The 27,915-nt window shown below is 36.4% G+C and overlaps 1 protein-coding gene across 3 annotated transcripts in view; it reads left to right on the plus strand.

Annotated features, from left to right (window-relative positions):
* The window catches only part of ERR (estrogen-related receptor), a 151,763-nt gene that overhangs the window by 113,747 nt on the left and 10,101 nt on the right, over positions 1 to 27,915 (plus strand). For 2 of the 3 annotated variants that reach the window (XM_089641242.1, XM_089641240.1), the window contains exons 2-9: positions 15,956 to 16,153; positions 17,235 to 17,345; positions 20,690 to 20,816; positions 23,363 to 23,593; positions 24,005 to 24,181; positions 24,887 to 24,993; positions 25,080 to 25,190; positions 25,928 to 26,100. In XM_089641242.1, coding sequence (XP_089497368.1) covers positions 15,965 to 16,153; positions 17,235 to 17,345; positions 20,690 to 20,816; positions 23,363 to 23,593; positions 24,005 to 24,181; positions 24,887 to 24,993; positions 25,080 to 25,190; positions 25,928 to 26,100 — 1,226 coding nt within the window. In that variant the 5' untranslated portion in view covers positions 15,956 to 15,964. The remainder of the gene's footprint in view (positions 1 to 15,955; positions 16,154 to 17,234; positions 17,346 to 20,689; positions 20,817 to 23,362; positions 23,594 to 24,004; positions 24,182 to 24,886; positions 24,994 to 25,079; positions 25,191 to 25,927; positions 26,101 to 27,915) is intronic. The other variant, XM_089641241.1, reaches the window with a different exon arrangement.

The raw sequence follows: 27,915 nt of genomic DNA on the forward strand, positions 1-27,915 counted from the left end.
TGCTGTTAAATAGTGGATGACATTTCGTACCTCTTATCGCGGATCGAAGGCGACTGCCCGCTGCTCGCCCCCCCGGACTAATTATTCACCCCTTTCTCCAATTTTTCTTCTTTTCCAGAAAGTTAAAATGTAAATGCGGTTTTTACTGTTTTTTTTTGTTTGTTTTGAAAGTGACCTTCCATCGCATAAACTCATCCCAGAATGCTGTAATCGAAATGTGAATAAAAGGGTATTTTAAAATAAGTATTCAGCATAATAATTATAACTCGCTTATATCTCTATTCTAAAAAGTTGGTGTTCATGTTGGAGGCGAATCATCTGAATTAATCTTAATCTTATTGTATGCTTTATATTACCTACCTCACTACTCACCAGGTGTAACCTGTTCTGACGTAATGATTCGAATGTACAGCAAAAATATTTCATTGGCTTGTTATTGACTGATTTAGTAAATGTTAACTGACTAACCATCACGCGTTTCCCCGCAGGGTTAGGCAGAGAGGACGAACCACTAACAACTCGGTCTTACTTCTTCATTTTTTCACACTTCTTGCCTCATTCTTCTCATTGATTGAGAAGAATTAATAAAGTATGTACTGTGTAAATGAAGAAGAAAAACAGTACATTTTCAGACATATGGTAAATAAGACGACGATTAGGTAAATGACGTGAAAATGCAAGACAGTACTAAGCAATACTTACAATAACTTACATAACTTTACAATTGAAAACGTCCTCCACAACACAGGTGAATTCCTAGCCTGGAGAAAAATATACTATACCCTTGTAGGTGACCGGATAAATCATCAAAATGATAATTCATCACATCTTTAAAAAGTTATACAAAGTCATGGAAACTGATGATACAAAAACTTTATTAACTGGGTTAAGTAGGTAAGGTTTGGTTTAAAAATGATTTTCATCGTTTCTAATGACTTTTTTTGTATTAGGCAATTCACCCTAAAGAGAGTGCTATGTGCCGTTAAAGTTAAGGGAGATGGTTATAATTTTATGGGATTCTAATGACTTTAAACCACTTTGTGTGTTGAGTTGTCACTGTGTTGAGTTATCATGGAACCACCTTTGTAATACTAATATATTTAAGAATAAATTAAAAAAATATATATAAAGAAAAACTTATACTGCTTATATGAACCGTATTAATTATGTCATTATTTTGTACTCTTATTATAATATACAATTATTGAACTTCTTTGTACAACAGAACTCTCCATACCAATTGTATTGTACCTGCTTATATGAACCATATAAACCGGTACTATGAAAGTAGTTGGAGAGCAATGTGTAGGAATATATTTATAAAAATAAACATGGGCAGTTTGTTGTAAAGCACGTTTGCAACTACTCGTAACAAACCTTTATTACGCTCGATTAGATAAAATGTGCACAGTGTTCAATGGTCCGCAGTGCAGTTTAATAGTGTCATATGCTTATATGTTGACTTTAAAAAATACTGCGATAGAATTGCACATTTAATAGCCTAGCCATATTTTGGGAAACGAATGAGATCACAGCCGAATTCGCGCACTTTGGCCGGCCTTGGCTTTGAATCATATACACACAGCTTGTGGCTTGTGGCTCGTGTGCACTGTGCAGCCTGCTGCCGCCGCTGCATTTTGTCTCATTTTGCCTTTTTCTTCCTCGGACCGGTTTGGATGCATTTTTTACCCGCAGTCAATATGATTCTCGGAATTAGCATCATTTAGTCTGGCCTTTATTCCTCGCGATCTCTTGATGGAGAAGACGGCGGATTTCCTTGCCTCGTTAATTATGGTACCTGGCCAAGGTTTCAAAATATGAGCTAAATTTAAACAAAAAAAAACACTCAATTCGAGACTAAAATTTAAATTAAATTTGGCGCCGTAATATTTTTCCATATTCAGGGTAATTTTTTTTAAACCTCGCCACACTTTCCGTCCGTTTGTTTGATAGATTCCCATTTTTATGTGAATACCGCACAAAAGTTCCAACTACTCTCAACTGTCTGGAACCATTGATACTATATACTATATACCTATTGGGGTTTGTTGTAAGGCTGATGGTAGTGGGGAGGAGGAGATAGGGAAGAGTAAGGTGGGAAAGTAACCAAACACGGCTTAAGTCATTTTAAGCAAAGCTTCAATTCTGAGTAGTGGTCTTACACCAGGGCGATACTGATAGTATTTTCCACTCTGGAACGTGTATCAAATATGATATTATTTTATTTTAAATTAATAAATTGTGTAATAACATAAATTAATAAAATAAAATTTACTTGCGCACGCCGGGATTAGAATCGACGACCTCCGAATTGCTAATCGAGAACCTTGCCTCTCGACCACGACCACCTTACTCCCCTGTCTTAGCAAGCGGATTGCAATCTTTAGAACAACGGCGGGAATTCTGTCCTTGTTTTACCGGTATTTCATTGGAAGATGTTCCGAGCGTCATTGATTCCTTCCGACTAGGCGCCGGTGCATAGGCGGAAAACACGACAAATGTTTGTACGCGGTTAAAAATTGTCACACGAGAAAGGGTCGCTTCTACGACTCGTTCTTGAGAACAGCTTTGCTGTGGAACGATTTGCCGGCTTCTGCGTTTCCTCTCTCCTACAACATGGATCTCTTCCACTCATTTTCACTCCTTCTCCTCAAAGGGACCCTCCACGCAGCATCCTCTAACTCTAAGATGACATATGCCCTGAAGGAATTAAATTTTCCCAGGGCCTCCTGTGTGGATTTAATGTTAAAGAAACCTTTGTAAATATTGTTTTAACTATTGTTAACTCCTTAGTAATTAATCACTTTTTTCTCTCTGTCTTTGAAATCTATAGAGGTTTCAACGGAGCTCTCAGCGGAACTCTCAACTCTCGTTGAAAATCCCTTAAACTGGAAGATAAGGATTTGATTCAACTTAACGAGACCAATATTGTAATCTTAAAACTTATGAATGTCGATGTAACTCGCTGGTTTCACATTTGTTTACCACATTATTTATTTATAACATTTTCATGCAAGTTTGACTAATTTTTGCGTGTTCTAAAAAGCGCTAAAAAAACCTCTGCAATTTGGCATACTCTGCCTCGTGAGTGTGTGTGTGTATGTGTATCAGTTGGTGTGTTGGTTGTTTAGTTGCGCGGTTCTATATCGGTCCTGCATTGGGAATAGCTGGGGTCAACGATAGCCAACCGGAGACTTACGAGTATATATGAAGCCGGTGCAGTTTTACCACAGCCTGATGATGCAGCTCCCTGGAAGGCTCTACACAGGGCTTTCTCAAAGTGGGCGATAACGCCCTCTTGTGGGCGCTGGAGGCTTTCAGGGGGGCAGTAGAAGGCCCAAAGAAAATTTAAATAAAATTAGGGGGCGTTAAGGAAATCTAGAGGGGCGACGACAAACAAATTCTATCTGTAAAGATCCGACGGAATCTGGCTGAATTAAATAATAATAGTTTTGTTTTACTTTCTTATAACAAGTAATTCGAGCCTGGTATTAATAAACTCGTCGTCACGTTATCGTGTTGTATTGGTTAATCCTTCATATTAGATAAGTTTTAAATTCAAAGCCTTCTTTTAATGTTAATAAAAATACTTCTAAATTGATTAAGTATGAGTTTTATTTCCTCTCGTTGAAATATTCTTTGATCTCAGAAACAGGATATGGATCGACACCCTATCTATCCTATCTATATAATAATGCATTTAAAAAAAATGATATTTGAAATAACTGTTTTTAAGATACGCAACATATGATCATGAAAATGTTAAGTTCTCGGTGGTGGCGGTGGTCGAAATAAATTTGAGAACGTTAGCTGTACACTCTACGCGCATAAACATCTCAATAATCTATTGCGTTGTAAAGCTCGCCGTCAGTCAAAGCTACTATACATTTTCCCTTTTTAAGTATCGAGGTACTCTACTATAGTATAGGCACACCACTGATAGCTCCGTTGGTCATCGTTTTATGAACGACGCTGGGTAAATTCCCTTGAATTTGTTTTTGAAGCATATTGCCGAAACGGGGAATATTGCGGGAATTTAATGCTATCAGATTAAATGAGGTTGTCTCCCACAAGAAAGGTTTTTGTTTTCTTCATGTTACTGAGAAAGAACCCTGCTATTGAAATGGTTGAAGTCAATAATGCATTAGAGCTCAACTACCAGGAGCTTGCTTTTGCACCCGATTGAAGAAAGAAATAGGTAGGAGGAAGGTTGAGAATTACCTAGTTCCTTAGTAACACTCGTAGTTCTCAATATCGCCTTTATGAGTTGCAATTTTAGCTGTACATGGCGTCAGCTATGTTTACTGACCATATCTGAATAACCAAGTACTTCCTCTCCCACTTGCAACATTCCCAACCAACATCGGAGATGCCTCAGTATCACTGGCTCGGGGAATTTGGGCATTTTGTGCAATGGTCACATTGTAATTGCGTCTAAATTTGATTTTTTTTTATTCATATTAAATTATTCTTGCAGTATTTTGGTTGCATTTTTCCTGCTATTATTTATGGTTTGAATTCAAATTAGAAACTGCTTGCAACATGGCAGTAAGCGCCCGACCCGTTGAATAATAAATAATAAAGCACCATTAAATCAATCAACACTTTAATTCTTGCTGCAGTGTCACATTTTGCATTTTGCATGTACTATTTTTTGTACTCGACCGTAAACTAGTTAATAATGGACACAAGAAAAAGTTTATTGAGTTTTATTTATGTAAATATATGCCTATTTGGTTAAATCGTGCAAGTGTGTGTAATGCATTATATCAGTGATGCACAACCCGCGGTTAAATAAAATACAATGTTTTACAAGATCTAAACAAACTGACCGAGAAGCGAACGGGGCTATATTTTGTTTTGTTTAATGCGATTGCTAATGAATTGCTTTTACACGTGGAGAAAAGATTGAACTGCAATCATAATTTTCTAAAAATTAGTGTTTTTCAATTATTTCTTTTTATTTAGCATAACAATTGTGTAAAGACCGCATAATTTAGGTATTTTTTAAGGTACGAGGATTAATGTGGCTCCGGAAACACTTTTTCCTGTGAAGAGCTTCCAGGTAAAACTAATTCTAACACATGTGATGTGAACACAATGATTCAGTACGAATATGAACTGCAAGAAATTTACACTATGGCGATTTATATAACAGGGCGAGAACAAGTACTGGTAAACAAGAGAGTAAACTATTGCCATTAAACTATGGCGTCCCCCAAGGAACTGTGCTGGGACTAATTCTATTTATTATGATCATACTATTAATGTGATTAATTACCTTACCATTAAACATTCTCAATTTTGCTAATGATACCGTAATATTATTTCAAGAAGAAAACTGGACGGAAACACTTTATGTGGCTGAAAAAGGGCCAAAAAAAAAACTTCAAAATTGGCTGAAAATTAACTCGCTTATCCAACATAACAAACAGCAAAACTATAATTCAAAAAATGTTCAATATGACTACCCAGTTACAGAAAAAACACAAAGCATACCATATATCGGAGTAGTAATTGACGAAAATATTAGAAGGAACACATCAAAGGTATTACGGAAAAAACTCACAAGCGAAAAAAATCTACTTTAAATTGTGTCATTCCCGAATCGAAAATGGAATGTTAGGATAGGGATCTACTACATCTAAGTACATACATAACCTGAATACAATTCAAAAAGGATTCATAAAGACCATACTGTAAGTACCAATAAGAACGCCTTCGATTTAAAAAAATATAGTTTTGACATACCAAATATATGCCAAAAAATACGGAATCCTCTTCTAGACCGCATATCCATCAGACTAGATCGAATCAAAATGGCATAAAAAAACATTCCATGTTATAAAACCACATTCAGACAAAGAAACTTGATTTATTTTGCTACAAAACATCACAACATCCTCCCCACATATATAAAACGAATAGAAAAGATTAATGAGTATAAATCAATGAAAGAGTTCAACGAAGAAGCTGATAAATAAACACTGAAACCAACATAGAAGACAAATTTAATATCTTTAGTCCGCCTCAGCACAGGACTCCCTGTCCCTAGTGAGGAGGACCAAGAAACACCACCACTGTACTTTAATTCACCATTATATTTTGCATGTAAAATGTATTGTAATTTTATATAGTGGCTATAATTTTCCTACGAATCGGTTTACATTATGAATACCAATAAAATGCTTTGGACAAATTGCAGCTTTTCGTTTCGCTCGGTAGAATTAAAATAAAATTGTTAAATATTTTATAAAAGCGTAAACTATGAAATTATTTTTTATCGAAATGTATGAACGCATATAAGAAACAACTTAAAATACATTTTTATGGCTAAGATTATCTGTGATTCCCTTGGTAATTTTTCTTTCTTTCTTATGAAAATAGTTACCACTTTTGCTCTAAAATCGAGTGCTTTTAGAGTCCGTTTGCCAAGCGCTTTTTATGCCTATTTCATATATTCGTGTTGATTGATATAAGGCACACTAAGAATATACATTATTTTGACTTGAGTATTTATCTTAAAGGTTGCGTATGGCAGTATTGTGTGTACGGGTGGGTATATAATATTATAAAGTGAAAGGGTGCCTTAAGATTTAAATGCCTGGGGATAGTTCGCCTAATCTTTAAGGCCTGTTTTACAGACATGTCGTGTCTGTCTGAGCTGACTTCATACGTCGCCGTATCGATTGGCTGCCAACAGTACGTACAGCCTACATTAGCGCGTTTATACTTGAGATAGATCAGGGTCGTCTGGAGATAAACATATATTCTCCTTATTTTATTTTACTACAGAATAATCATCACCAAACACTGTAAGTTCCGACATGGGTTTGTCTGTGAATGATCGTAACTCTCTTTCATTGAACTCGGATTTGTTTTGAAGTGTCATTTTCAAAATTGGAACTGATTGTGTCAAGAATTCAGAAAAGCGATAAAATAGCATGTAATGTGTAATATGGTTTTGCCCAAGTGTTTTGGACTTTGAGATATCTAGAAAATTATCCAAATGATAATCCAGGGTATTTATAAAAAAACAGTTTGGTAAAGTATTTTGGCCTCAAATCCAAATTTAAGCGTTTGGATGAAAAGTACCTCTCCACCCCTCTCCACCCCTCTCCGCCCCTCTCCCCGTCTCACCCTCCCCACTTCCCCTCTCTACTTATGAAATGGATAAAGAACGATGGTAGCATTCAGCGTAAAGGAATCTGTAACAATTAAAGTAGTAATTTTGGAAATATGTTTCAGATTTGTGAAGCTGAAAGTATTTATAAAATATTATTGCCTCTGGATGCATTTGTATCTAAAAAATCCTTTCAAAAAAATATTGTTATTTTTTTGATATTATAGAAACAAACAGTACGTTGGTTCCAGTGATGAAACAATTTACAGATATTACATATTTCAAGTTGGGTACCTATGATATGTTTTCTGGAATCCCTAAATCAGGATTTGTCTAAGCAATTGATTTACCCTCAAATGAAAAAAAAAAATTAAACACAATAAATAGAATTAAAATAATTTTCTGGTAAAAAAACATTACAGGTAGTACATACTTTATTGCTCTTCCTGGGTTCTTGACACAATCAAAATAATTTTCTTTTGAAATATGATGTTATTAGTAGGTAATAATAGCACTTATATTCAAAATACACCCGAGTTCATTGAATCAGAGTTATAATCACAGTGATATAACTGAAATAAGTATTTTGAATTGCTTATGTGGTTTCCTCCGCAGTGTTAACAGGCCGGTGTTCCTACGTCACATAGTTCTTCCTTCTTTAGCCGACCTCACTCCGACCCGCCTGTGCTCGTCATAGAATGGTACGAGTATTACCAAAAGGGTGACTCCAGATACTACCGGAGTTGAGTGGCGATTTGACATTCATTATAACTAGTACACGGATAAGCTATAGAAAAATGAGGAATTTCAGAGCCAGGCAATACAGTTAATTTATCATTATTTAATGGATTAAATTCATTTTGACCCCAGTGTAATGGTTGCAGGTGGCTAATGTAAAAAACGAGAGGACTGGTATATAAACGAATTCTCAATACACTATTATTTTTTGATAAAAATAGGTTTCTTTGCGGAGAATATCGAAATAAACCTTTTTGTGCATAAAATATGCACATATAATTTTTTATGAAAAATAATATCAAATATCAAAGAATTGTTGAAAATTAAATAAATAATTTAATTTAAAAAATTACCAGTACTTTGCGCGATCGTATTATATTGACCAAATGGTCATCTGTTACATATAAATGTTTAGTTTTCATGTTAAGGCTAAAATCATTCTTACCAAAATAATCTAATTTCATTCGTCTTCTTTGCCCTTTTTGTGATAAAAATACTTCACTCGACTTGGGAGCTGCAGCTCTGCTCGTAGATGTGTATACAATGTTATTTTCGCCCCTTTCTCTTTAATAGATAAAAGATGACATAGGCCCTGAGGGAAATTATTTTCTTCAGGGCCTCCTGTGTGGAGTAAATATAAAAAAAAAAAAAAAAAAAAATAGAAAATATATGGAAAAGAAAAGAGACTTATTTTGAAACTTCGTTATTCAAGAAACAATAATTTAAAAACTACAAAGGAAACGCGAATTGCGGCAAATATTGTGAAAACCGCACAAACGTCCCAACTGCTCCCAACCGTCAGGAGCCAGTGACTATGGCATCCTCTATTGGGGTATGTAGCGAGGCTGAAGGTAGTAAGGAGGTGATGGAGATGGAGAAGAGATAGGTCCTATATTATTCTTAATTCCTATATTATTTTTAACTCCTATGTATTATTCTGTAACTCCTGTATTATTCTTTAATTCCAATATTTTTCTTTAATTCCTATATTATTCTTTAACTCCTATATATAAAAATATAGACATATTTTTATATGTATATATTTTTTAATTATTTTAATATAGATCATATGGGTTACATTAATACACACATATTTTGCAAAATATAATATTTAGTATATATTAAATATATTCTTTAGTTCCTATATTATTCTTCAAGGCCTATATTATTCTTTAATTCCTATAATATTCTTTAATTCCTATTTTATTCTTTAATTCCCATAATATTCTGTAATTCCTACATTCTTTTTTATTTCTATAATATTCTTTAATTCTTATATTATTATTTAATTCCTATAATATTCTTTGATTCCTGTATTATTCTTTAACTTCTATACTTTTATTTAACTCCTATATTATTCTTTAAACCCCGTCAAAATGTGGACATTGAATCGAAACAACTTAATTAATTTTATAATATGTAATGCGATAACCCTTTATTATGAATAATATTAATTTAATACTTACGTATACTAAATATAAATATATTTTCTCCAAACGTTTGAGTTTATTTGAAATTTGTAATATGACGGCATCCGTGGTCGAGGGGTAAGGCTCTGGACTAATAAGCTGGATGTCGCGTCCATATAGGGTTCAAATCCCGGCGTGCGCAAGTAAACTTGATGTGATTAATTTGTGTTATTATAGTATACTTGCGGCACGTTCCAGAGTGGAGGATACTATCAGTATCGCCCTGGTGTAAGACCACCATTCATTGAAATCATTGAAAAATCATATCATCGTTGGAACGGTGTTTGATATAGCGTTGGCCGTGTTTGGTGGCCAGATTTGAATAGCCAGGTACATCCCCACCTTCCTCTTCCTCTTCACCTTACAACGTACCTCAATTTGGGATGCTATAGTCTCACTGGCTCTAGACGGTACCTCACGGTGTCTCATGAATAAAAATGCTCACATAACTTCATTAACGTAATTTTCCTAAATCTTTATTTGCCACATTTATTATTTGCCACTATGTATTTATTTTCTTTTAGAATTATGTTGAATGATGCAACGTTGGCTAAATAAGGAGGGTGATTTTCTCACGAAAACGGCGCTATACAAATAATCCAGTCATTATTATTATTATTATTAGCGTTCAAACAAAGGAAATACTTAAAGTTTTATCCCATCGCTCTCTATTGCAAGCCTTCAGATGCATTGACCGTTGGACGCTAAAATATATAAAAAAACATTGTTAGACTTTGTAAGAAAAAAGACATTGTATGGCTACGAACAAACGCATTGTGACTGTGTGCACTCGCTTACTGCATATCGGTGCATTACCAACACCAACACGTATTGGTGTGGCTTGTCGTGTGTGGTGTATGCATTGTGCTTGTTTGTGTGTGTTGGTAGTGTTTTGCACATCGCTGTTATTTGTGTTCAAGTTCAGGGTCACGCGCTTGTCTGCTGGAATTTTTTATCATAAATTATCACGCCGCTGCCGGACAAGGGGAGGTGGTCAGAGGACCGAGGGAGAGAGAAGAGGGAAGAGAGGGAACCTAAATTCCGCGGGACTTTGAATGCGAGCTATCCGCAATAAAATAATTCGCTTATTTAAAATCTTTCATACAATTTTATCCTTGTTATTTGGTCACGTAATATTAGATACATACATTTTATTTTTATGATTATTTATTCATTATCAATGTATCAATGCATTGTAAATGTCAATTAAATACCATGTATTTTATAAATAAATTTTAAAAATATAATATTTTTAACGTTTTACTTTTGAACTGCTCTTCGTACCAGAAACACTTGACCACAGCTAAAGGTTTTTTGTTGTTGAATTACTCGTATATTTACTATCGTACATTCTTTCTTCCTTTTTAATTATTTTTATTTATTATTATTACTTCTTCTTTCGTATGGTGGAGGGGGGTCAGAGGGAACATCTTGGTCAGTGAGCCAGTCTAGGGCCTCAGGCGTCGCCTTATGGACCTTTTCGATCCCGCCGGGGAATGAACGCAGTGGGCATTCTTCGATCACATGTTCGATGGTCCGCCGACGCTTTCAGTCCCCACCTGTGCCTCATGTAGGCACAGCGGCTGTGGGATGACGGTTTCCTATTGATGGCGGACTAGGTGTACTAGGAATTACTCATAATATATTCATTAGTTAAGATTGAGCCGTTCTCATCCCAAGCGAAATTACTGAGATATTGTATGATACATAGGGAAGTTAAAAATTGTGGTTGTTTGTATTTTTGGATGACAATTCTGAAAAAAATTAAAATTTTCGTTGAAAAAATTTTTTTTAGATCTCGACAACAGCGGCACCTAGCTGGTCTAAAATTATATTTCAAGCTGGATCCAATATTGACAAAAGTTCTTTGAAATCGGTTGGGCGGTTTCGGTGATTATCGTGTACGAACAAAGTGACACGTGATTTTTATAACAATATAGTAATATTATACATCTATATCTAATTAATGATGTGTCGAGTAATGGCGTTGCTTGAGATAGTTATTATAATATCTGCATAAAACAGTCACGAAGTTGCAATAAAATCCATTTAATATATTTATGGGCCTCTCAGATGCAGTACCTAATGTACGTACGAGTGTTGTCTTGGACTGATCGGAGTATATCCGCGGTTGGCTGGAGACTAGATCGTGAGTGTGTTACCCTACATTGTACGTGCACACGTAATACTGTGATAATAATATGTGCCAATTACATTAAATGCTCAGTATTCTGTTTACATAATATAATACATATCACATACGTCTGTAATACCTTACCCCAGATACGGAGGCTGTAAAACTAGGCTTGTTGATCGTACATTTATTTATCGTGGGGTGAGGACAACATTGAAAATTATCTCCTTTTCAAATTGATTACATTTAATTTGAATCACTTAACTTATTTGAAAAATATAATTATCTTCTTTCGCTTTCAATAATACTATGTAAGCTCTAGATCTTTATACTTGGTATAAAGACAGCACACGATATATATATTCATGTGGATTAACTTTCATGTTACTACCATTATGTATTATTGTGACAATTATACCTCTGTTCCTCTGTTATTGGTAACTCTTATGCTATGTTAGCTGATGTTTTTAATTTGTCTCTATCGAAGTATTAAGCTATATTAATTAAACATTCTAACAGTGTATTTGTTGTTCCGTTAATTCTAAATAAATAACAGGACAAAGTTGGTTTTTTAGATCATTTTTTTATTGGCTTTACTAATTAAACGAAAAGCTCAAAAACTACGGAATTCAAAAGCGAAAGTGTAAAATGTTAAATAGTTTGAGAGTAAACCGTTTTTTATTGATTATCTCAGAATTGGGTTGGGTTCAAATGAGGTGTTTTCAAATAAACGGTTCAATTATGCGATCGTTCTCAGGGCGGGCGCCTGTTGATAGGCAATTTGACTAGCACTAGATTTGTCTACGATTGCTACGACAACACAAGAACGTACTTTACTTTGTAGATCATTTGTTTCTGTGGTCTTTTAAACATGATTTTTTTATTACGAATGTGTCTTTAAGTGAATTGTTAATTTTTTTTCATGTGTGTAATCAAATGCAGAAAAAATCTTTTTTTTTCAACCCAAAGTTTGACACCTAATAATGGATTGAATCCGCCCAAATGATCCGTAATTGTTTCTTTAACCGCGCCAAACTGACTTTGATAAAGTTTTGTGATTTTACAGAAAATTTACTGCTTGTTTTTTTTATCACTATGTAGTTATATATTATTATTATTGACTTATATATTAATTTACAATATGTATGTTTATATTATGTCGCTGGCAATCTGTGTATATTTATTTTGATGTGTTTTACGTGATTGCAATTAAAACGGTTTAGTTTGTTAAATGACCAGTTTTCAACGTTTCCTGCATACCATCATCATCACTCATCAACCACCATCAGGAAATATTTATGTTTCCTTATACGGCCAGAAATAATACACCGGTATGACGAGAATATTATATATTACGTAGGTAGATAGGGGGATGTCTAAAATGTATGCATTTAATGAACTATGGAGATACGGCGACAGAAATTCGTCTAAATTTCTCAATTAAACGTTTTAACGTACGTATCTCCGTAGAAGAAATAGTTTTAGAGATATTTACCTTTTTAAAGTGAGAAGTTTTCGTTAGTTTCTTCGATGATTTACTGACAAAAGTTGATTTAACGTAATTCTCGTGTGCATGGTTATTTGAGGTCCCCTGCGCGAACCGGTCCCGCCTCTACTCCTGGGATGTATGTCAGCTGCCTCGGCCAGTATACACTATATCTGTACATAACACATGTGGTAGTACTGGCAGTCAGTGGCGGGTTTAACTTGATGATAACTTTACCATTCAAATTCCGTGCTAACAATCCACCTGTCTGCTGTCTGCATGGTCCTGCCCGAGAGCGAGTCCCCGAAATAAATTCCATGTGTGCGTTATGAATTCAGCGCCTATGGTATTTTCTGCCCTAAGAAATAGTTAATGCAAAACATACTAGTGGCGCTTTAGCGGTAAACCGTGCGAGCGTGCAAACCTTGGGAATCTACTAGGAGCCCGTGTGCGCAGCGATGATATAATAACACCAAGAAATTTTACCACACATTGTTGTTACTAAACTAAGTTAATTACTGAAGCCGTTACTTTTTTTATATAAAAACAGAACAGTCGATGAGATAAGTTTTCTCGTTTTTTAAATCCGATTGAACTCCAAATGAGATAGGCCACGAACCGCCACTGCTGACAGTACGGCAGTAGGTATAGTATAGTATAGTATAGTATAGCAGAATGTGAAAACAAAAGTGAGTGGCGTGACCCAGAGACGCGCGCCCCGGAGCTCCGCAGCCATATAATATATACCGCCTTATAGCCCACAGCCAATACGAGCTGCACATGCACATGCATGCACCAGTCAGGATCTATGGATCAGGACAGATTATCAACCTAACCTAACCTAACCTTACGCGCTGCATTTACATCAGGCCCGAGGGGGCTAGAGCTAGAGTTAGGTTACAGACATAGCAACTCTATACACACACCTGTTGCTGCTAACAATCGGCACAGTTACGCCTTACGAAGCCTTATTCATGAAAGGAGTTTTTTTTTACCGCAGTGCTATTTTTGCCATCCTGATTTTGTATGGAATCTGACAGAAGCAATTATTCGTGCAGTTTTTTCTTGACGCGATCTAAAAAAATCTAGAGAATGAGCTAACTAACTGGAAGCAGAGTTTACGACTAATCATTACAGCTTTAACGACTGTCATTATTCAAATGTCACGTTTTATGAACGGTTGTTTTTAAAATAGGTATGTTTGTGTTCAAAAGGAAAATTATACTATTTGTGTGAATCGCCATTATTAATTATAACGTTCACCGAACGTCATGATTCATGATATTATTTGTGACAACAATGGTATAATACTTTGTGACTTTATTTGCCTCCGAGTACACCCAGATTTGAACGGCATTGTAATGATTGTTTTTTTTTTTACATCGCTTATATCAACACCTTTCTGGGCGTTTCTTAACAGAATAAAGTACCAAATTAGATGCATTATTAGTAGAATTAAAGGCTGCTGTCGCAAATGTCTAATTTTAAAGTTTTTACTCCGAGTTACACACATTTATTGCTGATTCACAGTTTTATCTGTGCAAGCGAACACAGTCTTTAAAAATACATCGCGTTTATCGACATTAAACTCGTTTGATATTATTGCTTTACATAATGGAAATAAATCATGAAGTCTTATTTTAAAATCTTCCAGGACAATCAACATTGTTTCCAGTCATCTATTGCCATAGCCGAGTATGGTAATTAGTATTATAACGGTGGAGGGAATGTTAAAGTCTAGAAAGAGGCACTAAGGAATTTGAGTGAAAAATATTATGGTAAATCGATTATTATTAATAAATCGTCATTTAAAAATGGATAAAATCGAGGTACGTATAACGCCACGCGCACCCAAACATAAAAGAGCATACCCCGTCTGATTTCGATCGTTTTGGCGGGTTTTGAAAATAATAATAATATTTGGTGGATTTGTATAGCGCCGTTTTTGTGCAAAATCACCTCAAGGGCGCTGCAAACCTTGAAAATTATTTTAACTGTGAAATCGACAGTTAAAAAAATTACCACTATTTAAGTTAGAAGGTGAACTTTCATAATTTTTTTGGAACTGGAATTCCTTATTATACCTGTAAAGGCATTTTTCGTGAATGTACTAAACCTAGTCAACAAGTTTTTTCACAATGATTTATAAATTACATAGTAAATCATAACAATGTTTACTAATGATTCATAAATTACATTGTAATCATAAAAATATTTACTACCTTTTGTTAAAATCGTTTTATCAATTGTAAAACCGTCCTAAACGACAAACAGTAAATTGTCCGGGAGAGCATTTTTTTCTGATTTGTTTCACCTAAAAATGCGACCAGAGGGAGAGATTTATAAGTAATTAAAGTTTAAAACAAAGTAGAAATATAATGAGAATCTGATATCTGTAAAGTACCTATGCGTAAACCTTACCGCACCTAATATGCGTAAACCTTACTACCTAACCTTCCCCTTACCTAATATTCGTAAAATTTACTACCTAACCTTACCCGTACCTAATATTCGTAAAATTTACTACCTAACCTTACCCTTATCTAATATGCATAAACCTTACTACCCAAGCTTACCCGTACCTAATAAATAAAGCTGATTTTTTAAATAATATAATACAAGAATATTTCGATTTCAGGGAAAAATACATACGTTTCTACTGAATCCGTATATAAGAATAAAAAACAACGAAAATTGTCGTTTAGTACAGTTTTACACTAGATAAACGAAATATTACTACAAGAAGTCTATGAATTCTTATTTATAACCGATTATTTCTAACTAAGGTACTGTACATTTTCTATTATCCTACATTCCTGTATCGGCTCCAGATTGCTGTGTACACCGGTGGATAAAACTTTTCTCATTTCCCCTAGTCGCACCAGGACAAAAGTACTCTTGGCATATTACAATTATATTGCAAATATATTTATAAATAATGTTATTGGCTGTTTCCAATTTTGAAGTGATTCACTAATGAGGTGTATGTTGTTGTTTGATTGCAGGTGTCCATTATGTCGGGCGCCGTGGCAGGCGGGGGCGCGGTAGCTGCGGGGACCGGTGGGGCGGGGGCGGGGGCGGGGGCGGGGACGGCGGAGGGCTCCGAGGGGGTGCTGGTGCTACACCGGGTCAAGCAGGAGGCCGAGGCCTGCTCCCCTTCCACCAACATGTACTCGCCTGGCACCACCGTGCTGCAGCATGAGGTAACCATCCAACCATCAAACCGTCCAACCTTCCAACCGTCCAAACAACCTATAGTAGTCCCACTATCATTCTAGTATCGTCTGTCTCATTCGTTTTCATACAAGACTAAGAGAAGGAAGAGGACGTTCGTCCACGACCGCTCACTGGTACTACTATAAAACTCTACTCTATAAACTAGTACTCTCATTATATGCCATATCTTCCTTGTGTACTAATTGGGGAGACCTCAGAGTTTGTACCATATTTTGGCATGCTATGTGATTCATTCACTGATTGTGACGTGGTCTTGAATATGATAGAGGAAAGTCAACTCATCCCACAGCAGTTGTTGACCCCAAGAATGAGTTGTAAAAATGATCAATTCTCATGAAAATAAATGTCAAATGTCTACAGATAGTGAGCACGAATTTGGTATGTCTCCTGGCTGTGCATCGGTGCAGAAGTTTTATGGAACACATTCAATGGAGATATCAACTACATTTTTGTATATTCTAAAGATGTCTGTCATTTTGTTTAGATCAGCGAGAGCGGTTTTCTTTTAGGTTTTCTTTTAAGATTTCTATCTGCTGACGCATTTCTAAGGAAACCATTTTCATGTTCCGAGCGCAGTTATAAAATTTTAGTTCCAAACAAAATGTTGCAAAATTCGGAGGTAAACCGTTTCCTTGCTCCGCCTGTAAATATAATTAAATATAAATAACACTCTTAAGTTAAAACCTATCTTGTGTTCCGAACGTAACATAAAATTCAAGTTACGTACTTGTCCGTTGATGCAATTCAAGGGAAACCATTCTTGCATTAAATTTCTATTTGCAGACATTTGTGAACATGACGTTTGTTCATGCATTTTTCCATTTTGTTATTTGAGGAATTCTTGCCAGGTGGGACATAACAAAAAGCAAAATCAGTATTTAATAAAGGTTATAATAATTTTATTGAGTATTCCGACCTACCAAAAAGGTATCCTACCCCTAGTTTAGAAGGATTAGTTATAAAATAAGGTAATTTACATCACCTGAAATAGATGACTCTTGTACTTAGTTTGGCCGTGATTTCACTCAAAGTTGTTGTTGTTTCCAGATTGACTACAGCCAGAGCCCCGAGGACACCAAGTACCCCATGTCCCCGGCCAGCCCTGACCGCCACTTCTGCTCCTCAACAACACAACCCATCGGCACTCCGCAGCCAGAAGTGAGTCTCCTTTCAACACTGCACACTATCATACTTGGGAGGCGGGTATCGGGTATCGGTACCGTCCCTCAGAGAACCATTCATTGTGTAACCGACACCTCTGCCATAGGTGAACTCAAGTGGTTTGCTTCCTTTGGTGACTTAGCTGGGGTGAGGTGAATATTATTAAAATGACAACAAGAAGCCATGTCTCATCACAGTGAATGAACTATTTCGCCGGAAATGGATAATAATAATAAATTATCACTTGTTATACAACACTAGTTTGATTAACATTCTGTGTAAAATAAGTTTAGCATTATAAATTAAAACGCATTTTCCTCATAGTTTGAGTGATATAGTAATTGTTGACGGAGGCACAAGGCCAAGGCCCGGTTGCAGACCTTGAGCATTTGCATTATTATTTAATTCCAGTAATTACATCATATTGTATTCCACAGTGAGGGAAAATTGCATTGTACTGTTTTGATCAAATTGAAAAGCGTTGTTTTTATAGGTACATACTCTTTTATAACAAATAGATTATTTCCTATTTAATAGAAATCAACACCTGGCTTAGAAGAAGTACATAGTGAAAATATTACCATTTGTAAAATGCCTAAATAAAAATAAAAAATATTACCATTTTCTCAAAACAAATCATTTTAGATTAGCAATTTATTATGAACACTTTTAAAGTCATTACAATTTATTTTTGGGGTATTATGACGTGTTGCGCAACCTCTTTATTTAGCCAACGTTTCGGACACCATTACAGTGTTCATATCAGGGCAGATGTGTGATTACTACAATATCTCTGTAAATATACTAAACATAGAGTCCATATTTAGGTATTCCTCAGCAAAACATTTATTCATTGGATAATTAAAAATGTTTTGTCGAAAAATCGAAATTAAAAATAAAATATATGCAAGGTGTCCAGGGGTAAAGTGCGCTAACTTTGTGTGGTGATTCTAAATGATAATAGAATTAATCAAAAAAAATAACCTTTTTCCCATACAAAAATATTTTTCCATAGAAGAATATTTATTTTCCCTTACAAACAATTTAACTTTTTTTAATCTAAAAACTACTTTAAAATGTTGGAATTTCGAAAGTGTTTTTATCTTTATTACTTGTACTATCGTGTAGAACCACTCCCCGAAGTTAGCGCACTTTACCCCTGGACACCTTGTATATACAGGGTCTTAAGGGACGTACCTGACTTTCTTTAATAAGTGATTCCTGACATTAAAATGTAAATGAAATTTTGGTCCCCGATGAAATTTTTGATGTTTTTTAAATGAAAATGAGTAGGAATTATACACGGTTTCCGGAAACTCGTAGTACAAGCGGGAAACTGGAGAATCTACACCACATGGGGAACCCAAATAAACATAAAGTTTTTTGATTTGAGCATTTTCACAAAAAAAAAAAAAATACAAAAAAACATATTTTTCAGCTGTTTTAGGGTTAAAGTTTTTTCTGGTGTTTAGGGTTGAACAACAGATGTTTTAACCCTGCAGAGCAGAAATATTTTATGATTACACCGGATTAAATGAAGGGTGATTTCAAAATAATGCTTCAAATCCGAGTTTCTTCATTTGTTTTACTTTCAAATAGTTTTAATTAGTTGGGTACTTTGATCTTCAGTAATAATTTATAAGAATTTGACAAAAAAAAAAAAAAAAATCAACTTCTAACTCGATTTACTCGATAACGAAAGCTCAAATCAAAAAAAAATATACTACAAAATCGACTCCAAATGTGATGTAGATTCACCAGTTTCCCGCTTGTACTACGAGTTTCCGGACACCCTGTATAGCTGGGGTTGGACAGTTAATCGGGCAAAATTTCATTTACATTTTAATGGACCTAACAATGAGACAAGAAATTTTTTTAAAAGTTTTTTATTTATTTTTCTACATAGTCTCCATGTAACTCTGCACACTTCTCCCAGCGATGCTCCCATCTCTCTAACCCGTCCAAATAGTACTCGGCATTTTTCTCTGCAAAATAATTGTTCGCAAATTGACTCCTCATTTGACGAAAATCTCTGTCCTCCATGCTCACTTTTTAGAGTACTTCCCCCTTTGCAGTCCACTGTTTTGACTGTATTTTTGTTTCGAGCGTATAATGATGTATCCAAGTTTCATCTACAGTAATATATAGACTTATTGCGCCTAAACTACGCCAACAGAGCATTGGTAATGTTCATTCGCACACGTTTTTGGTCTAATGTTAGCAAATGCAGCAGCCAACGTGCGGACAGCTTTCTCATGTATAAATCTTGATTTAATATGTGACAGACACATTCTTTGGACATTTTTATAACCTCTGCTATCTCTCTCACTTTAATTCGGCGGTCGTCTAACACTATTTGGTGAAGTTTAGCAATGTTATCGTCAGTAGTTGCAGTTTTTGGACGTCCCGAACGTTCATCGTCTCCCAAGTTCTTGCGGCCACCCATACACAGAATCCAATTCATCTTTGATTTGCGTATGCAAATCAAAATCAAAACAAAAACAAAGATTTAATAACAGCTCGATACTCAATTTTTTCCATTTTCACAAAAACACATACATCGACTCACTCAAAAGACTGTCAACTAAAAACTGCGCATCCAAAATGGCCGAAACTTTTGTGAGTAACTGTCAAAAGATGCCCAACTACATTCACTAGTCAGACCACCGTCGTATATGTATAAAATATGAATAAAATATATTTAAAAAAAATAAATTGTATGTCTGTTTCTGCGCGGTGCATTGATAACTTTCCGAGTGGTGCAGTAGTGAACGAGAGGGGTCCAGTGGTAGCCGGCGGTCTACTGGTTATAATGGGTATATCATGCGTGGCTGATGTTCCCCGTTTTCCTTATTTGTACTATTAATAAAATGATTTACATAAATAATAAATGTAAAATATCCATTTTTATCCAACTTAAAAATGAGGACATTGTAAAAGTGCACTTATTTATTATTACTATTATTAGTGTACAGGCGCTGCATGCATAGCACCAGAGTTCGAGGGATTTTCTAGTACCGTAAGGGAAGGGGTAAGAGCGATATCTGCATAGCATTTTGCAAACCTCTCTATGCCTCAGATATGTACACACGTACTGCATCCCAATGGCATAAATAAACGGTTCCTCTAATAATGCTTATCTTCAACTACGGATACTTTCCTGGAAGGACGAGTGCACTCTTTCATAGCTCTTCTTCACCGCATGGATAGCCTGTGGCACGGACTGACCCAACAACACTTACTGCTATGGCTGCTTGAAGGGAATCCATCCTTGATGTGACTATGAGGTACGTTGTGAGGCTGAAGGGAGTTGAAATTAACGCCTCTGTTTGTGTTCCCAGGAGAGCGGCAAGGAGGAAGAGGCTCCGCGGCGGCTGTGCCTGGTGTGCGGCGACGTGGCCTCAGGTTTCCACTACGGCGTGGCGTCCTGCGAGGCGTGCAAGGCTTTTTTCAAGCGGACTATACAAGGTAATTATACTAGTAAGATAATTTTATATTTTATCATTCTTCATTCATCCATCGGTAACCGCCTCATCATCATTTACATTATGACATTTAAGTAATTTAATATTTAAATCCCTGCGTAAACGAACACTGTCTCTCCTGTGGAAGCAAACATTGGAGTTTTTTTTCATAGCTTTGTAGTAAAATATCATTTGCATGCCAAGTATCCTTAGCGAATATCTGACGTTTTGTACCGTTCCGTGCCAGCGTATCCGTATCGGATAATCTAGGAACTCACCCCACTTGCCTCGATTTTAAGGTATTTTTAACCTTATGCAACTAGTAAACTAAAATATATTTCATTCGCTTGGCAAGGAAACACTATTCTAGCTTTTTGTTTCTTCATATATATTTTATCTGTGAAAAAGTACAACGCAAAAGGGGAAACATTGCAATGAAATTCTAGCATTTGTTTATGTCATATTTCTATATTTATTTAGATCCATTGTGAAGAACACTTTTTAGCTTTACGAAAATATAATAAAACCATGGATTTTTAACTTTTTTGTATGAAATGAGGATGAAAAATCATTTATCTGAATATCAGGATATATTCTAGGGAGAATAATTATGCAATAAATGTAAAATTTTATAAATACGTAAACATATTATGTGATAAGACAGTACAGTTTACAAAAATAATTTTGCCAAACAACAGTGAGTAATTACGAAATTACTGTCAGCACATTGGGCGTAAAATGCTATTTACGGCTGGTAAGCGAGGGGGGTCAACCCACCGGTTAAATGATTGAAAATATAAAATATGGAATGCAGATTTTCATTAACCAGTCGAAAGATGGATATTAAGGTCTCATCGCTCTAGATCTTGAGCGATGGATGCCTAAAAATAGTTAGCCCATTTGTTCGAATTTACTTCAATCTTTTTAGAAATTCCCGCGACTTGTTCAATTATAAACCTACAAATACAGGATAAACGATGAAATATACCGAATCCCTTATCAAGATTACTTACTTTGTAAATAGATGTTTAGTGGAAATTTTACGTTACTTATTTCATCTAGAATGGATAAAAGGCAGATATTAACATTAATTTTATTGCTTTACATCTTATAATTTACCTGTGTGACAGGGTGTTTGTAAGAAAATAGTCTTTCAGCGTTGGTCAGTTTATTTCTCTTACATACAGGGTTCACAGCTTATAGTAAAAAACGGAGTACAGGAAAGTTGTATCACAAAGTAAAGTCATTTAGAGTTTAAACAATGATCAGTAACGTTCTCACTAAACACTTAGCGTAATAATCTCAACAGAGGACCCGTGGTCTCTTAGTTGGGTTGAGGTTTTCCCGACAAGTAATGTCCCCGAGGGAGCTGTTACTTGAATTTCCAAGGAGGACCCGGGGGTTCTCTCCACTTGGTACTGGGGAGGGTTTAACTGGGCAATGACCACTAGGGTTCTGTTGCTTAGTTTAACCAGGAGACTGGATACTCTGACTCCATATAGGAGTGTGATATACCCTTTGAGGCAGGGTAGTGCTGTACGGGTGGTGAGCTGAATGTTGCCGAGCGAGACGGCGCTATGCGTGTGAGGGAGAAAGTATTCGGATCCGTTCATCGGACCAAATACCGCGCGCTACACCTGGAGTATTCTTATAAATTAAATTTTCAAATTACACTTAACACATCTGCGCGCTAGGCCATCGATAGGTGGATTAGTTGCTCTTAAATAACAGTATGTAATCAGTTTATATGTTACCATATTAACATTCGGAGTTATGATTTTTTTGAATGAGCGTGGCTGATTCCTAAACCGAATGCCGGGAAATATCCAGCGCTCGAGGCATTTATTTTGAAAATTACATATCGTAGGACGTATTTGAAAAACACGAGGACAAAAAAATGATTGAGTGTACTCATTTTGTTAAAGTTTTTTTGGTTCATCTCCTTCTTCCTTTCCCACACAATTTTACTCAGTTAACCAAATCTAATCTGCTGGAATACATGACTAAACTAATTTGTGCATTCATTCACGTCTTAGCGGGATGCGATCACCCTCCGGCACATAAAGATTTATTTCATTTCAGTTTCTGTAATAAAAAAATTGTGGCACTTCAGATTTGTGTTTTTCAATAACATTTAAGGGTTATAATCAGATAAGAGCATGTAACAAAATGAGAAGATTAATTGAACAGAATGAAGCTGTTTTAAAAGATTCTTGATTCTAGATTTGATTATAGAAATATCTCAGGGGGTGTGGATGTGACTCGAAGAGTTTTCATCAGATTGGTAGGTAATTAATATATCTTTAAATATAAAACATTTTATGGGGCGCCAAGACATTTTTAAACACAACAACAAAAGTCAAGGATTAAAGCAAAAGGTAAACCAATTGAAAGTTATGAACTATACCAACAACTCGGCTCGTTCGCATGTTTCGTTAGGTCGCTATTCCGCTCACTCTCGAAGAACCCGCTCGCCAACCTTCCCGCATTAAAAAGCTTCAATAACCCAATGAGCTATACATTATCACAAGGATCTCACTCTCGTTGCAGGAAACATAGAATACACATGTCCCGCGTCCAATGACTGCGAGATCAACAAGCGGCGGCGCAAGGCTTGTCAGGCTTGCCGCTTCCGCAAGTGCCTGCGTACCGGAATGCTGAAGGAGGGCGTGCGGCTGGACCGCGTGCGCGGCGGCCGCCAGAAGTACCGGCGCCATACAGACACGCAGTCCATGGCCATCGTGTCTCCTTTTAACACACAGCAGCGCCCCGCACTGGAAGGTAAGCAACCAACCATCCAACCAGTCCATGGCTATCGTATTGCCTATCGTCAATAGCCTAGAAGTAAAACAAGTATTTAATATGTGTGTGTATTTTTTTATTGATTAATATAACAATTAGTTATAATAAGATTGTTGATGTTTGATCTCTCTTGGCCGATGATCCAAGAATATTTTGTGTCTGTCTAATGGTCAGTGGAAGTGCATTGTATAGCTTTGTGCCAATTTCTTTGGCTAAAAGTTGTTTTAGGGAAAGGGTTAAGTAAGAGTTAAAAAGTTTAACCTTTGGTTCTAGTATCACAAGCAGTTTGGACATTGTTGCCTAATATCCAAAACACAAATTCTCCCAAAGATTTGGTCGGAACTGAGTATTGAGTAGTTAGTAGTAATAAAGTAATTTGTATTGTTCCAGACATCAAGATACTGGAGGTTCTGTGCCTGTACGAGCCGGAGCTACTGCTGGCGTCTCCCTCTCCCTCTAGCACCGGCCCCGCCGCCCCCGCCGCCCCCCACAACCTGCTCTGCCTGCTCAGCGACCTCTACGACCGCGAGCTCGTGGGCATCATCGGCTGGGCCAAGCAGATTCCAGGTAAAATATAAACTTAAGATTGAATCTTTGTGCGAGTCCCCCCCAGTTTCGATTAAAACCACACCCGGAACGTCTTGGATTTTATAACTGCACTTCAAACACGAAAATGGTTTCCTTCTTAGATGGGTCTACCGATGAATCCATAAGTGTAACTTTACCTGTAAACGAGTCCCTGTTGAACCAGCATTTCACTCATAATTTCTTATCACACGTATAATTTTCTTATTAGTAAAATAATAAGAAATTATAAAGGGATGTTGGATCGCCTATTTCTTTGTGTCTAAACTGCTTTCTTTTCTGCTTTTTGATTGTTGGCACATGGTTCTTTTTTCTATCTCCTTGTGGAGAATGTGGAGAAAAAAATGCAAAAAAACTGTATATTGAACTAATTTTTGTAAAATATTCCATTTATTTGGATTTTATTGCAAAGCGGAAATACTCCGACCTTCTGACAGGATATGGCTGAGGAGTTAATATTATTTATATTTGACCGGTCGGTGGCTGAGTTGACATTGCATTTGGGTCCCACCCAGGCATAGTGTGTTCAATTCCTCGGCTGGCTAAGTCCTCCATCACAAAACTCACTTACTGTGGTGGTAGTAGGAGATTTTAAAATATTGTCAGGTTATTCGTAACTCGGGAATGTTAGTCTTTCTTTTAAATGAATTATAAATTATTATAAATATGTTGTTTGTTTGTTTCCAGGTTTCACCGACTTGCAGTTGAATGATCAAATGAGATTGCTGCAGAGCACGTGGGCGGAGATGTTAACCCTCATGGTCGCCTTCAGATCCATGCAATCCGCTAATCAGGTATTATACCACGCTTTGTCCAATATCATCCAATTGTTGTCTACATAATGAAAGTAGGTATGATGTATGCCGTTGTTTGTTTGCAGCAGAGCCTGACACAGTCCCCCGGCAGCTCGGTGCGGCTGCGCTTTGCCTCTGACCTCACCATGGACGAGCGCGAGGCCAAGGAGGCAGGTGCCCACGAGCTCTACGTCCATGTGAGTTACTCATCAACATTTGCCTTCTACGTATATAAGATAATGCGTAACGATCCCAGAGCTTTTCGTTAAATTTCCACATGGCCACTGGCCCAATGATTGGTGTGATAGAGCAGTTAGTTGCCGCCCTTCGACCCACCAACTCTAACCATTATTTTCAGTGCTGTCAATGGGTCGTTTATTTGAGTAAGGTTGTCTGCTTGGTATTTATTTTTTATTAAAATATCTTATATTTAAAGAGTTAATAACAACAGTGAAATTAGTTTTTCGATATCTTCAAAAATGAAGAAGTTTATGAGCTCTCCAAGTGAACTTGGGTAAAACAGTTTCAGTTTTTAGTTTAAGACGATTTAATGAAATTCATAATTTGAATGGCAGTGCTGCAGTACCACCGCCCTTGTACTGTGATGTCACACAAGACGATTTAGTACAATTCATAATTCGAATGGCAGTGCTGCAGTACCACCGCGCATGTACCGTGATGTCACACAAGACGATTTAGTACAATTCATAATTCGAATGGCAGTGCTGCATTACCACCGCGCATGTACCGTGATGTCACACAAGACGATTTAGTACAATTCATAATTCGAAGGCAGTGCTGCAGTACCACCGCGCATGTACCGTGATGTCACACAAGACGATTTAGTACAATTCATAATTCAAATGGCAGTGCTGCAGTACCACCGCGCATGAATATGGATGGATATAGATTAATAATGTTTGTTGATTTGCAGTGTGTGCAAGTGATATCGCGGCTGGAGCGCATCGCCATCCTGAAGGAGGAGTACTACCTGCTGAAGGCGCTGGTGCTCGCCAACTCTGACATCCGCCTCGACGAACAGACGCACCTCAAGAAGTTCAAGGACAGTATCATCTCCTCGCTCAATGACTGCCTCAACATCCTCAGGTAGAACACGTTGCTATACTTAATCCTCGGTACGGTGGAACCACAGTTTCTGTAGAGATTCTAGAGTATTCCAGCTCTTACACTGAATGCCTCTTTGTCGGTCTATGTCGAAACAATGGTTGAACAAACAAACAATTAAACAATTCAATCCCCTTTGTGATAAGTTGTAATTCATTTCTTGTTAATTTCTTACATTGCAATTCTTCTTTCCTTTATCCATTAGATTGCCGAAGCTCATTTGCATGTAATTGTAATGCATTCATAATTAACCTCTCAGGTGCCGACGTACAAGGATATGTTTAATAGATCATTTCTCAGAATATAAGTAGCTATTCTGGGAAACTACTTATGGTAGATTAAATACTATTTTTACAAATATACACACATTATCTGGTAAGACAATACAATTTAAACAAACAAGTTATCAGGAAAATAGAATCAGAAAATTTTGTTTCGGTTTCAAGAGATCAACTGATTTCTAACTAACTAACTAACCATCACGCCGTTTCTCCGCAGGGGTAGGCAGAGAGGACGGACCGCCAAACAACTCGGTCTTGGCACACACTTCTTGCCTCATTCACATTCAAACATCGTCTCATACACCATTGCAACATTCTTAGATTTTAAAAGAGCATTTGAAACGATAGAAAGGAAAAAACTTTTGGAAAAATTAGAAGATATAGGTCTTTCTGAAGTAGCTCTAAATCTTTTCAAAGAATATCTCCATGAAAGAAAACAGATAACAAAAGTGGAAAGCTCAGAATCAGAACCGATAGAAAACAACCTCGGTGTTCCACAAGGGTCGGTATTAGGTCCAATTCTATTCATTAAATCATTTTCTCATTTTCATACATTACAAGGCTCCGAGGAACAGAAAGCATGGGAGACACAAGATGCTAAGGCTCAAACAATGTTAGTGACCAGGATGACCGAGGAAGTGATGTTACATATATTATCTTGCACTACTGCTGCAGAGATGTGGCGAAAGTTAACGAGCATTTTTGAACAAAAAAGTGAAACAAGTATTCACATAATCCAGCAAAGATTCTTCCAATATAAATATGAAGAAGGAATGGAGATGTCAGTCTTCCTGTCAAAAATACAGGAGTTACAAAATCAACTCAAACAAATGGGTGAAGAAATTTCGGAAAAATTCATAATTACGAAGGTATTGATGTCATTGCCAGATATTTACAAACACTTCATATCAGCATGGGAGTCTGCGCCAGATAACAAACAAACCTATGATAACCTTGTCGCTCGTTTGTTAGTGGAAGAGGAGAGAGTAAGGGAAAAGGCTGAACTCGCATCGCCGTCATCTGCGTTTATAGTAAAGAAAACTGCTCCAATTAAAAGAAATATAAAGTGTTTCAAATGTAATAAGATGGGACATTATCAATCTGAGTGTATGAGTCATGTGAATAATAACCATCGTAACTTTCCAAACAAAAGTGAAAAAAAGTGTTTTTATTGCAACAAAGTTGGGCACATCAAGAGTGAGTGCTGGCATAAGAAAGGAAAGGAGAAAAATGCGTTTGTAGTACAAAAAATACCTAAAGAACTGTATCAACAGTCAAAGTGGTTGGTGGACACAGGAGCCAGCGAACATATGTGTCAAGACAAAAATCTGTTTTCGACATTTTCACCAGAAGTGTCACAAAAGTCTGTGATAATAGGTGATGGTACTCAAATAAATGTTATTGGTTGCGGACAAGTGGAACTAGAAGTATTCAATGGACACCGGTGGGTCGAGACAACCATATATAATGTACTGTGTGTGCCAGACTTAAAAATAAACTTGTTCTATGTAAATTG

Source organism: Hesperophylax consimilis, chromosome 16 (genome assembly GCF_061612785.1).
Source record: "Hesperophylax consimilis isolate HC1 chromosome 16, BYU_Hcon_1.0, whole genome shotgun sequence".
NCBI lineage: Eukaryota > Metazoa > Arthropoda > Insecta > Trichoptera > Limnephilidae > Hesperophylax > Hesperophylax consimilis.